At 37.4% G+C, this 13142-nt stretch overlaps 1 protein-coding gene across 2 annotated transcripts in view; it reads left to right on the forward strand.

The window, feature by feature from the left end:
* Positions 1-13142, forward strand: part of MDFIC (MyoD family inhibitor domain containing) — a 202655-nt gene that overhangs the window by 87889 nt on the left and 101624 nt on the right. The window contains exon 4 of one of the 2 annotated variants that reach the window (XM_081957347.1): positions 1081-1663. The exons of the other annotated variant lie outside the window; for it this stretch is intronic. Within the exon in view, the coding sequence (XP_081813473.1) occupies positions 1081-1127 (47 nt within the window). The 3' untranslated portion in view covers positions 1128-1663. Of the gene's footprint in view, positions 1-1080; positions 1664-13142 lie in introns of those variants that run through there. 2 annotated transcript variants of the gene reach the window in all.

The raw sequence follows: 13142 nt of genomic DNA on the forward strand, positions 1-13142 counted from the left end.
ATATTTAAATTGTTCTGAATTTTAAAATAATGTTTAATAAAACATATTTACATAATTACATTTCAATAAACTATTATGCACTTAATGGTAACACACACTCCTATTAAAATATATATCAAAGTCCCATTCAAAAGCAAATTAGTTGTTGAAAGTCTTTATTTTTAATGTAATTATACTCAAATTAATGAAGAAATTTAAATTCCAATCACTGGGAGAAGAGTTAAGCATTGGTGAAAATCAGAATTACAGATTGCTTAAAGCAAAGCTGTGAATTGCATGATAGAATTAAAACAATCCTTTATTCAAATTCAATGCTTAAAAAAGAACAAGTCCATCATCTGGAAATTTGACTTGTAGCTTGACATTAAAAATAATATGAGTAGAATTTTCAGTGGGGTAAGCACAAAACTAGTTCAAGTAGTGTCACTCTCAATTAATGTACTCAGGTGGTATGCCCATTAAAATTCCCACTTGTGGGTTCTGTTCTGTATGCAAATGGGGTCATTACTCTGAGAATTTAATTGGTTATGACACAGGCAGTAGGAATTTTCCTTTTAAAATGAACCTACTTGCACACATTTTCACTGAGAATTTTATGGTTATACATCTTTTTATTGTTTGGCTCTACAAATATTTACCAAAAATCTAGATTGTCTTTATTTTTAACAGGTGATTCATAATGCATCAAAATGGTTTTAGATTATTATGGATTCCTGTGCTTGCAAAACTTATTAAAATATACTTGATATGTAGGTGTGTGCTTTGTTTCACATACAGGTGAAACTCGAAAAATTAGAAATTGTGCAAAAGTTCATTTATTTCAGTAATGCAACTTAAAAGGTGAAACTAATATATGAGATAAGACTCATTACATGCAAAGCAAGATAGTTCAAGCTGTGATTTGTCATAATTGTGATGATTGTGACTTACAGCTCATGAAAACCCCAAATCCACCATCTCAGAAAATTAGAATATTACATGCAATCAATAAAACAAGGATTGTACATAGAACAATATCGGACCTCTGAAAAGTATAAGCATGCATATGTACTCAGTACTTGGTTTGGGCCCCTTTTGCAGCAATTACTGCCTCAATGCGGCATGGCATGGAAGCTATCAGTCTGTAGCACTGCTGAGGTGTTATGGAAGACCAGGATGTTTCAATAGCGGCCTCCAGCTCTTCTGCATTGTTCAGTCTCACGTCTCTCATCTTTCTCTTGGCAATGCCCCATAGATTCTTTATGGGGTTCAGGTCAGGCGAGTTTGCTGGCCAATCAAGCACAGTAATCCCATGATCATTGAACCACTTTTTGGTGCTTTTGGCAAAAGTTGCTCTCATCAGAAAAGAGGACTTTGGACCAAGGAGCAACAGGACTTTGGACCACTGTGCTTCATTAAGACCAGGGTCAATGCAGCCATCTACCAGGAGATTTTGGAGCACTTCATGCTTCCTTCCGCAGACGAGATTTATGGGGATGCTGACTTCATTTTCCAGCTGCCCACACTGCCACATTTTTAAGGCTATTCAATGGTGTTTTCTGTGAAAAGTGCTATAAAAACAAGGTTTGAAAGGTAGGAAACCAAAGGCACATACAGAAAGTGTCATATTTGTAGTACTAATTTGTTATATATTAATTTTGGGAATCAAAACTTGTAAAGTTTATTTTTTTCTTTACAAGCAGATTTTTAAAATACATTTTGTTTATATAAGCTACCTTAATAAAAGCTGAATTTGGCAAAGTATAGTAAATTTAAAATATGAGTGCACTTATAACACTCTCTTTTTATATCCAAACAAAAATGTATTTTCTCTCTTGAATTGTGCAATTATTTATTTATATAAATTGGGGACATGTATATGTAAACACTGAGATAAAAAATTCACACTCAGTTTATAAAGCCAGGCATTTTAATTGTCAGAAACGACATGAATTTATTGTACATTAAATGATTGCTAATATGTAATTTTTTATTCATTTCATTTTTTAATTTTTATGGGTTTTTTTCTAATAAGTCTTCAAAATAGGTTATCTTTAGCCATAGAATTAAATCAGAGATGGACACTGATTATTTTTAAATCTTCCAAAAAGTTTTTATAAATGTTCACAACTGCTCCCATCCCCTAAAAGTATAGAGTTATGTAAACAGAAAGCATGACTGCAATTAGTTAGTTTCATGTCATAGGTCACATTTTATTGTATTAACAGCATAAATGCTTTCTAATAATGAACACAGAAATTCAGAATTTTACGTTTGCTTCTTTTAAAGCTATATGACATTTTTTTATATCAGTTGCTAACAGTATAAATTTTCATTCTAATAATCCATATTTTTTCTGTTGAAACTATAGACATAGTTCCTGTTCATAAGAGATATACTGTACAATAATTGTATTTTAATGAATTCTCTTTTTAAAAAATTCTATAAGTTGTGATTGGGAGACTGTATATCATAACATACCTGTTTGTATTTCAACAATCATTTAAATATGTTCCTTCTCACAGTTGGGTTTGTATCTTTACCCCTATTTGATATTTCCTGTTGTTTGATAACAAAACAAATGCTCATTTGGAACTTTTATTTGACAATTCTATAACTGTTTAATGTGTATTTTCTTTGTGTAGTTTTCATTCTGGAAGAGCTGTTGCTGCCATCTTCACAAAACTACCTTCCTTCCTTCCTTCCTTCCTTCCTTCCTTCCTTCCTTCCTTCCTTCCTTCCTTCCTTCCTTCCTTCCTTCCTTCCTTCCTTCCTTCCTTGCTCCCTCCCTCCAACCAAGTCTCTGAGCAATTTACAGAATACTATAAACATTAGAGTAAAAACATGGGTAAAAGAAAACAACAGGATCCCAAGGAACTACCATGAGAAGCCAAACCCATAGCAGGAGAGGCTCTTCATCACAAATCTTTTCCCCTGATTCTGTGGAATACTCAGGTTTTAATGGCTTTCTGAAAGCAGAATAATCCATTGGGTATCAGGCACCTGGAGTTGAGTAATGAAATTAGAACATCCTTCCTGCAAGATCTGATGGCAACACTCATATCTATAGCAAAATGAGAGTAATCTCACTGTGACAAATTCAGCTGTTAATAGCTTTGACTTTCAAATCATGTGTGTTCTGAGACAAAAAACAGGTCTAATACAAGGATACTCACATGAATCAGGATCAGAATGATGTCATAGCATGCATGAACTTCTAGGCTGCTTCCAAACTCACCCCAGGGTTGTTAAATTGAAAGCCATCAAAACTCCAAAATAGTATTGTCAACCAGCTCTCTGCCAAGCATACCTTTATGGCTAGATGCACTTTAGGCTGCCTATATAATTTGGAAGAAATTGCTTCAGAATGCATGGAAATGTAAGTGCAGCACATCATTAAAAACAGCAAGGTTTTTTTTCCCAGGCTTTTCTGTGAGCATGAAAAAAGAGGCATCTGCCTTAATGAGTTACTGACATGTCAGCTTTGAAGAAATGCTAGGCTTGTGGTTCCTTATGATCCAAAGAACCTGTTCAAAATCATGTTTGATCCATGCATAACCTACAGAGTACTTTTTCATTTCTTGGTGTATGAACATTTTTTTTAAATATTTCAATTACAGTCAGACACCAACATACTCTGAAGCAGCCTTATTTTTAGATTCTTGTAAAATCTTGTAGCGGACTTGAAAGATTGCAGTTATATTGAAAGGACAGTTTTGCCCATCCCCAAAGGGATAAGGACATTTTATAAGGACTAGGATCGCAAGTGGGAAATAGAATGGCTTCAAACTGGTAGGATGAACAATCCGGTGGGGCATAATTGTTTGAGTAACACTTAGTTTTTACTGCAGAAGGCTAAAATATGTGTTAGGTTAATTTGAAAGACAAAGCTAAATTGAACTCCCTAAGAAAATAGTTTAAATAGATGAACTTCCTGGAAAAATAAACATCATAAGTAAAAAGTGAATTTGCTTAATATAAGAAGTTATTAAAAGGGGAGGGGGTTAAACCTTAACGCTTCGGGTGATGAGAGGGTCCTTTCATAGAGTAATAAAATATTAAAGTTCAAATATTCCACAGGGACTGATTGAAAATTTATACGCTAAATTCTTTTTTTTTTTGTATAATAAAGGAACTTCTGGCTTTAGCCCCTGCAACTACTCTGACTTCATGTATTATTTGAAAAGAGGTTAGCATGTTGGACGCACTCAAGACCAGCTTTTATGATACTTTTTTCTAGGAGCATTTCTTTTGGGGGCTTGGTTTGTACATGCAATATCAATTGAAATGTAGCAGTAGACTATATCCCACCCTACTTCCCAGAATTACGTTGTGGCATTGTATCATGGTTGGTGAATTCATTTGATAGTTCACTCTCCAAAGTACAGATACCTGTACTATATAAAATCCATTGCTATAATATTTCAGCTGAACCAAGGTTTTTCCATATTCTCTCTTTCTAGCTCATAAAGGATCAGCCCTGTGGACATAAGAAACTGTAGGGGCATGAAAATGTCACCTTTCAGGCCCAGCTGACAACAATGGACCTTGCCTACCTGTATTTTTTTAGTACTATTGTACTGAGGTCTTTAAAGTTAGTCTAGTGACAAATTTGATCCAGTCTTTGAAATATTTAGTACTCATCTCTACATCACACACTGCATAGCTCCAAATTATTCACATCAGTTATCTTAGAATCATCATGTTTAGTCACTCATTGCTGCTGTAAACATGGTGTTGACGGTGTCCAGTCTTCCTTAGTGTTTCTTGCCCTGCAGTATTACTTTTAAACAGTTAAAGCCGAATCATGCCACAGTTGTTCTTTAAAGATTCCAAATAGAAAATGTGCACAGTTGGATGTAACCTTTGATGTTTTACATTTGTAAAATAAAATTGTATGATTTTTACTGGAGTTTGTTATGTTGATTTTAACCTGCTATGAATTGGTATCATGTTCCCAAAGTGCTTTTTCAATGGCAAGTGTTTGGAGATAAATAAATCTGTATTCCATTTTGATCAGTGATTCTTACATGGCATGTATATTTTTAAAAGCCTGTCAGTTATTTCCAGTTGTGTTTACCATTCTGATCCTTGTTTAAAATTGAGTGCGCCTGAACTCATTGTTCTGTATTTTCAAACAGTTCTTTTTTTAATAGAAATCACTCTGAATACAGTTCTATGAAGTCTAGGGTTGACATCCACCTGTGTCGATCCAGCAGACAAAACAGGAAAAGGGGTCAGAGAGAAAAAGTACAGTTGCCAAGGTACTATCTCCACACGTTTCCTCCCCAGCTTTGGCTGCAACTATGAGAGTGGGAGGCCAGCGAACCAGAGAGTTTCTTCCCCGTCTTCCCAGGAGTATGAGACTTCTTGTGACCAGGCCCTGAGCTGCCCTGCAGTTTGTACTGCTACTGGAGGATGGGCTGCAGTGCCCCCACTTTGGCCCATGCCAGCTCTTCCAGTCGCCCATGCCAGGATTGCTCCCCTCTTTGGGTTCTTTTTGTGCTGGTCAGAGGGGGCAGAAATTTCAACTCAGAATTGGGGTCTGCTTCAGCCTCCTGGTGCAGGGCTTTGGGCAAAAGCTGGAGGGCCCTGCTGGTGGCAAAGAGCCAGAGGACTTCATTCCAGTGGGACTGCATCATGGCCTGGAACTGGCTAACCATCTCGGCCCGCTGAGCCTCCAGGTGCCAGCACCTGTCCTTGTACCCCCACAAGTCTTCCCTCTGCTTGGAAAGCCTATGCTTGTAGTCCTCACTGAGGTGCTTGTTTTGGCCAGATCCAATTTGAACTGAGCTGTTTTGCCAACTCTTGTGGCTGTTTAGCTCCAACAACTGTTTCCTGTTGGGGCCCTAAGGAGCCCATGCAGCAAGGTGAGGATTGGCTGGGAGAGGAGGGGCGAGGAGAGACCAGATGAGGGAAGGGGCCTTGACATGAGTGACGTTGAGTTGGTCGCCTACCCAGCCACAGCCATCCAGCTGGTCATTATGGCAGAGAATTGGTTGTTAAATTATTTTAATAATAATAATAATAATAATAATAATAATAATAATAATAATAATAATAATAATAATAATAATAATAATAATAATAATAATAATAATAATAATAATAATATTATTTCTTAGCCGCACCCTCTCCCGAAGGACTCGGGGCGGCATACAATAAAACACATAAAAAACAATATGGACAATACACACACAGAATAAACGAACACGCGTACATGGAGGAGGTATGAAGATAAGAAAAGACAGTTAAAACATAGTTTAAAATCCCCTAATAAAAGTCTAAAAGTCACAAAAATTAAAAAACCCGTCAGGAGCAGTGTGAACGAACTATGGTTGAGCCAGGCCAGCTACTTGGAATAGGTGCGTCTTGAGCTTTATCCGGAAGGAGCGGATCCCACCACTGCATCTTTATTATTTTTATAAAATAAAATAAGGTGGCAAACATAGCTAATACTGCTTCCTCCTCCTATTTTCCCAACAACAACACTCCTATGAGATGGTTTGTGCTGAGAGAGTGTGTCTGATCCAAGTCACCTTGCTGGCTTTTATGCCTAAACAGAGACCAGAACAGACAGTCTCCTGATTTCTGACTTGGTTCTCTAACTACTACAATGATGTTCTATTTACTTGCATTCATTTCCTTCTACTTTGCTGGGATCTATTTTATACCACTGCCCTTATGCAACTCATTGCATTGTTATTTGTTTTTGTGGAAAAGTTATTACATAAAAGTGAAACATGAAATTAACCAAAACCAATAGTGCTGGTATCCAGTATCGCTATCAACAAAGGAAGGCAATGCCCAGCAATCAAAAGGGAGGGACTGGGCCTCTAATAGCCTAAAGTGACCAATAAGAGGCAGATTCTTGGGGGCAGGGCTGAAGTAGCGACGACACGATGTGCAGTCTCAATGTTCTGAGATCGCAATCAACACTTTTGCCACTGGGGGGGTCCAAACAGATCTAAACTGTCCCGTAGAGACAGTGAACAGGAAGAATATGTCTTGCTGAACTCGGGGATATCGCAAAATCCCCGAAAGAAGCAAGAGAAATTTCTTCAAGCCAGTGACAAAAAATCCAGCCAAGGCTGATGAAGTCGGGGCGGCCCCAAAACAGAAGGAATGGAAAGTGAAAGTGTTTTCAGCTGGTGAGGAATCTTCATTGTTTTAAAAGAGAGACTGCCTATAAAAACTTAAAAATTGATTTAAATGGAAGAATAGAAGAATCAAGCGGCGAAATTAATCTTGCAACGGTTCTGGACAGTGGTTATCCCATTTTTTATATGCTATCTTCATGGATGAAACCTTTACAAGCTTTTTAAAATGGACGTATTATGTCTTCTGTTTTTATCTTTTTTTTCTGTGACTGTCGGTGATTTATAAACCAAAGCTTTCCTCTTTCATCGCTGTGAGTATTATTATTTTTTAATTCATTTAAAGACTGGACCTCTTTTTCTAATTTGAAATATAAAACAGATATAAAAAAAGAAATATTTTAAAAGTGCTATGTGCCAGGAGGTTTTGTTGATAGGAGCTTATGTATTCAAGTGGACCTTTTCCCTTTCTTTGCGGTTTGTTTTGACGGCTCATTACAGAGAGAGAGGTGTAAGCCAAATGTCCCTTTGAAGCATGTTTTCAACCAGAGAAGAGGGGAAAAAACAGCTTTTGTGAATCCATATTTTAACTTTAAAAAACCTTCCAAGCGAGAGCTCTTTGTTTAAGATGGCGGAGTGTCAGGAAAATGGAGAGATTGTAAGCCTGCAGACAATATTTTCAGAATTACTAAAATTAACAAATACATATTAGAGGATTGAACAAAAACTGGAACTTTTGGAACAGTTAACAGAAAGATATGATTGAAAATTTGATGATGTTCACCAAATGCAAAATGAGGGGATTAAAATTCAAAGAATTGAAGTGGAAAATGAATATAAAGCGATTAAACTTGCTGACATTTATGGTAATTGGTTTGTTTTTGAAAATGCAAAGAATGGGATACTGAAAGAGGAAATAAATGGAGAGGAAACCTATTTCAAAGAGCAAGTCATAGAAGAAGAAGAAGAAAGTAAAGAATGTATGGACTATGAAACTATTAACGAAAATATGGATAACACTGCTGACAACTAAAGACAAGTGGAATAAAGAAGCCGAAAGAGGGCATCAGGATTATATGAGAGATTTTACAAGCAAGGAGTTGCTAGGACTAGTCCATACAAAGCTGATTAAGAAGAAGCTTAGAAGATTGATACCACAAATGGCAGAGGACATAAGATTGTTTTGTTATTGGAAAGATGCAGGTTGATAGATGGAAGAGTATAATTTAAAACTACTAGCTAAACCTAGTGAAACTTAGTGATAATAGGTATAGTCAAATAAAAAATTGATAATGATAATACTGTATACAATGTGTAGTGTTATGATAAGCAATAATTGGATATGAATATTGAAGGATATCCAAGATTATATATAAAGGATAATAATAATAATAATAATAATAATAATAATAATAATAATAATAATAATAATAATAATAATAATAATAATAATAATATAACAACAACAACAACAATTAAAAAAAGAGAACTAAATTAGACAGAGTTAAGTTTTGATTATTAGGGGGAAAATTTTGTGACACAGAATATAACCAAATGAAGAAAGGATAATAATAATAATCTATATGTATAGGTATAATATAAGGAAATTGGATGTAAATTGTAAACAGCGATTTGGAAAGGAGGATTAGAAAACTTTGTTATTAAATATTATGGATGTTTAGCTAGAATAGGATATAAGAATTTAATGTTAATGGAGGATTTTATAAATAAGTAAATGAAATGCCAGTATGTGGTTATGTATTAAATTTTGCTACATTTCACGATGAAGGGTGTTTAAACAATTATAGTCAAATAAAAGTGGAGGTATGATGATGGTAATATGTATAAACATTTGAGCTAAGATACTAGAGTTAATATGAATTATACTTTATGACGGTAGAAGAGATGCACAAAAACCATTTGTAACTGACTTATACACTTTCTACAGGATGTAAAGAAGGAGGATTTTTATGTTTGTTTTGAAAATTAAAAATAAAGAAAAAGTTTTTTGACAAAAAAAAAGAGTCAGGCGGATTCTCATTCTTGGCTGCTTTGGCAACCAAAAATCACACCTGTGTCAGGAAAAAAGGCAAACTCTACTTTAAAACTGGAACAACTGAGCACAACTTTAAGCTGCTAGAAGTTTGGGCTGGGGGTAGCTACATAATGAGGACATGGCAGAATAAGTGGTTACACAAAGCATCACCTTTGTAGTAAAATTAGGGGCAAATGAAAAAGAGCCATTGATATGGTATTAGATACTATGGGCAGATGTCCTTCAAAATATTTCTAGGAATGGTATAAACAACTTGACTGTAAAGTCTATAAGGCATAAGAAATAAATACTAGGTGTATTGGGTATTCAAAGTTCATATTCATGTCTCATTTAATAATTCTCCCTTGACTGCCCCATAGACAAAGTCAAGATAAGTCATCCTTACTTTCAACAATTGAATTAGAGCTGGTACACATGTTACATACCCTTCAGCCTGACAGGTTAAATCTACTCTAAGTGCACTTTATCCTGTCCAGGAGAATTGAAAAACTAGGGCATCAAGTTGAATTAACAGACAAAGTAGAGTTTGCTCTGTAGACTTTCAGTGTACAGGGATTCTTATTCTGCATTAAAAAAAACTTGGTGGAAGAAGAGCTAATGCATCCAGAGGAGCTCCAAGTGTGTACAGTATATTGATAGTCAAAGTTTGTGTGGGAAGAGACATCTATCTAGTTCAGTTCCAAGCTGGGAGAAAGTCACTGGAAATATGGAGGCTGATTGGAAAGATGGCTTATTTATAAAGCAGAACCACATGTGATTCTGGGCAAAATGGGGGGGGGGCTTTGTATTTGAGCTTCCTGTTCCTGTGCAAGAATGCGTCCTTTAATTTTCTATTGGTATTGTTAGATTCCTATGAGGTCATGTAGGGGTTATGTAGGGGTCTTAGCTGGCTCTATAGGCAAAAGAAGAAATGCAAATTCTAAGTGTGTCAGGGTTCCAAATAGCATCCAAAATTAAATCATAATCCAAGGCAAAGTATTGCTCAAAGTTCCAATTTATTATTATTAAGATTTGGAAGAGATGAACATTACAGACCAAAATGAACAAATAAGCAAAAATACCCTTGAATATGCTACATCTATAGCACTGCCGGAAAAACACTTGGTACAGTCAAAAATTTGATTTAATGAAAAATTGATGGACAATGGAGTCGACTTCCAGTCCCTGCAGGCGATGGACGTTTTGTCTGCCGCTTGTCTTCTTGGTGGGCTCCGTTTGGAGCACAGGGGACCTTGGAGGGGACCCCTGCCATAGGGCGGCTTGCTGGAACCCCCCAGACTCAGCGGCAGCCGGTGGGGGTTTTTCCAGCTTCGCCCCAGGAGCCGGGGAGCAGAAGGGGGGGCATGCTTGCCCCCTTGCCGAATAGGCTCCGGAGGAAATAAGCTAATTAAAGGAAGCATAGCTGAAATGTTGGTTCTGGAGGATCCTTCCTAATCTCTTCAACTATCGGTAACAGACAAGCAGCAGGCTATCATAAGTTTCTGTTCAATCTTTTTTAAACCGAAGATTGGAGAGGGGAGTTTTTCTTTTCTAACCCCCCCTCGGACAAAGCGCATTCAAACTCTCTCTCTCCACTTTGGAATAGAGAGAGAACAAAGGCTGACTTGCCACTCGAATTAACTATATGAGAAAGACTGAAATCACAGTTGCAAGAGTGTTTGCTGAGCTGTTTTTAAAAGTTAAAACTTTTGCTCTTCTCCCGACAGAAAAGAGAAGTCAAGATGGCTCCCCTTCGTTCTCGTTTCTGTACTTATAAATGAAGTCTGCCTTTTGAAACCACCCTGAGAAAAAAATGGTAATTTCTGGCATCTTTTAATATCTCCCTTCAGGGTGCTCCGGATCTCTTCTGCTTCATGGATTTCTTTACTTTCAGATTTGCCTGCTACCCTGGACCAACCCAGCTGTGCGCTCCAGCAATGCCATTTTCTTTGTAAAAGATTTATTATCTCTGAACTTAGACAATGGGACCTAAGAAACCACCAACGGGCAAGTCACTTTCGGCTCCTGCATCGGCGACTTCCAGCCCAAGTACCCAGCAGCCGAAAATTACTTCATTGCTACAAAAAGAAGCGGCTGGAGAAAGTTCAAAAGAATTATCTGTCAACCAAATGTTTCAGGAAATTATTATAACACAACAGAAAATAAACAGAGGATTGCGGTACTGGAGGAAGGGGCAGCTGGGATAGAGGAAAGAGTTAAGGGGGTCCATAAGGGAAATTTAGAACTGGAAAACTTTATGGCCAAAATAGAATTGGAAAAATGTCTTTTTTTCTTAGGTTCCAGAATCTACCAGAGACAGAAAATGAAAATCTTAAAGATATTATGAGCACAATTTTAGCAGAATACCTTAAGAGAAACAAAGAGCAGATGTGCTGGGATATGGACCTGGTCTATAGAATTAATTCAGCATATGCCAGAACTCATAATGTTCCAAGAGAGGTATGTGTTAAATTTCTCAGGAGGACCACGAGAGATGAGGTGCCTGGGGCCCAAAGGGAGGGACCTCTAAAATACCAAGATAAAGAAATTACCATTCTTAAGCAAATTCCAAAAAAGATTAGAAAAAAAGGAGGAAGTACTCTTCCTTATCAAAGAAGTAACAAGTGCCATAAAATCAATGAAAAATGGCAAAGTTTCAGGAAATGACTGTGTTAAAGTTGAAAAGTTGATTCCACTTCCGGTTTCTGTGGACGACGGACATGCTGTTCACCACTCGCCGTCCTGGTGGGCCTCCCCTGACTCACGGGGAAGCACAGGGTGCCTTGTAGGAGTGTCCAGCCAAGGGGGCAGCTTGCTGGAGCCCCCTGGAGCGGCAGCGGCCGCACGGGGGCTACCAGCTTTGCCCTAGGCACCGGGAGGCTTTTGGGGGCTGCGCTTGCCATGCGCGCCTTCGTCCTGAGGAGATTGGAAGAAAACGCTCCATGTGAAGGCAACAGCAGAAATGCGGTGAGGGGGGAATTCCCCCGAGGTCTTTTTCTTACTTCTTTGAACAACTAAGTAAACAAGGATTAGCAGCTCTCTTAAGACTCTTTGATCTCGATGTTAAGATTGGAGAGGGGGGGTCTTTCTTCCCCCCCTCTCGGAAAAGCGGCTTTAAACAATCTCTCTCTCGAAGGAGAGAGAGAGAACTGGGGAAAAAACTCTTTGATATTCACTTCTTTCAAGCAATGGGGTAATGACTCTCTTGAACAATTGTGAAAGAAAGAAAGTGAACTGACCTAATAAACTATGAATGGAAACTTTTTGAATGATTGTTCTCTGATCTCCTGAGAGGGCTGAGCCAAAATGGCACAGTGTACGCAGGATACTAGCAAAACTATACCCGAAATGCCTCAGAGAAGAAAAAAATAACCAACGCATGGAAAAATGCTGAAGTGATTCTTATACACATGAAAGGGGCCCAACAGATAATTTAAAGAACTCTCTCCCAATAAGCCTTCTTTAAGTCATCTACAAAGCTTTCACCAAGATAATAGCAAAAAGAATAGAGTACACTAAGTGATGCCCAGCCAAAGGAACAGGCAGAAGTGGCTACGGCACAATGGGTCACATCCAGATGGTTCAGCAAGTCATTGAAACCCACAATGGGTACAACATGCCTCTGCATGGCTTTTCTTGACTATGAAAAGGTGTTTGACTCAGTATTCCAGCAAGCAATAATTAATGCATTGCTTAACCAAGGCAACCCTGCTTACGTAAACTTACTACAATCAATATATGAAAACACAATTGCAACAATTTGCCTTAATGATCTCAAAGTGGAAATCAACATAGAATGAGGTTCATGACAAGGCGATACAATATCACCTATCCTCTTCTCAGCCTGCCTTGAAGAAATGTTTTGCAAACTAGAGTGGGCAAAAGATAGAATAAAAATCAATGGCATCTATTTAAATCACTTAAGATTTGCAGATGATTTTGTTCTCTTCTCACAAGATTCAGAACTACAAAGAAACATACAAAAGCTGCACAAAGCAGGAGAATTATTTGGCTTACAAATAAACCTGAAA

The sequence above is a fragment of the Natrix helvetica genome (assembly GCF_964273705.1).
Source record: "Natrix helvetica genome assembly, chromosome: 6".
In the NCBI taxonomy this organism is placed as follows: Eukaryota; Metazoa; Chordata; class Lepidosauria; order Squamata; family Natricidae; genus Natrix; species Natrix helvetica.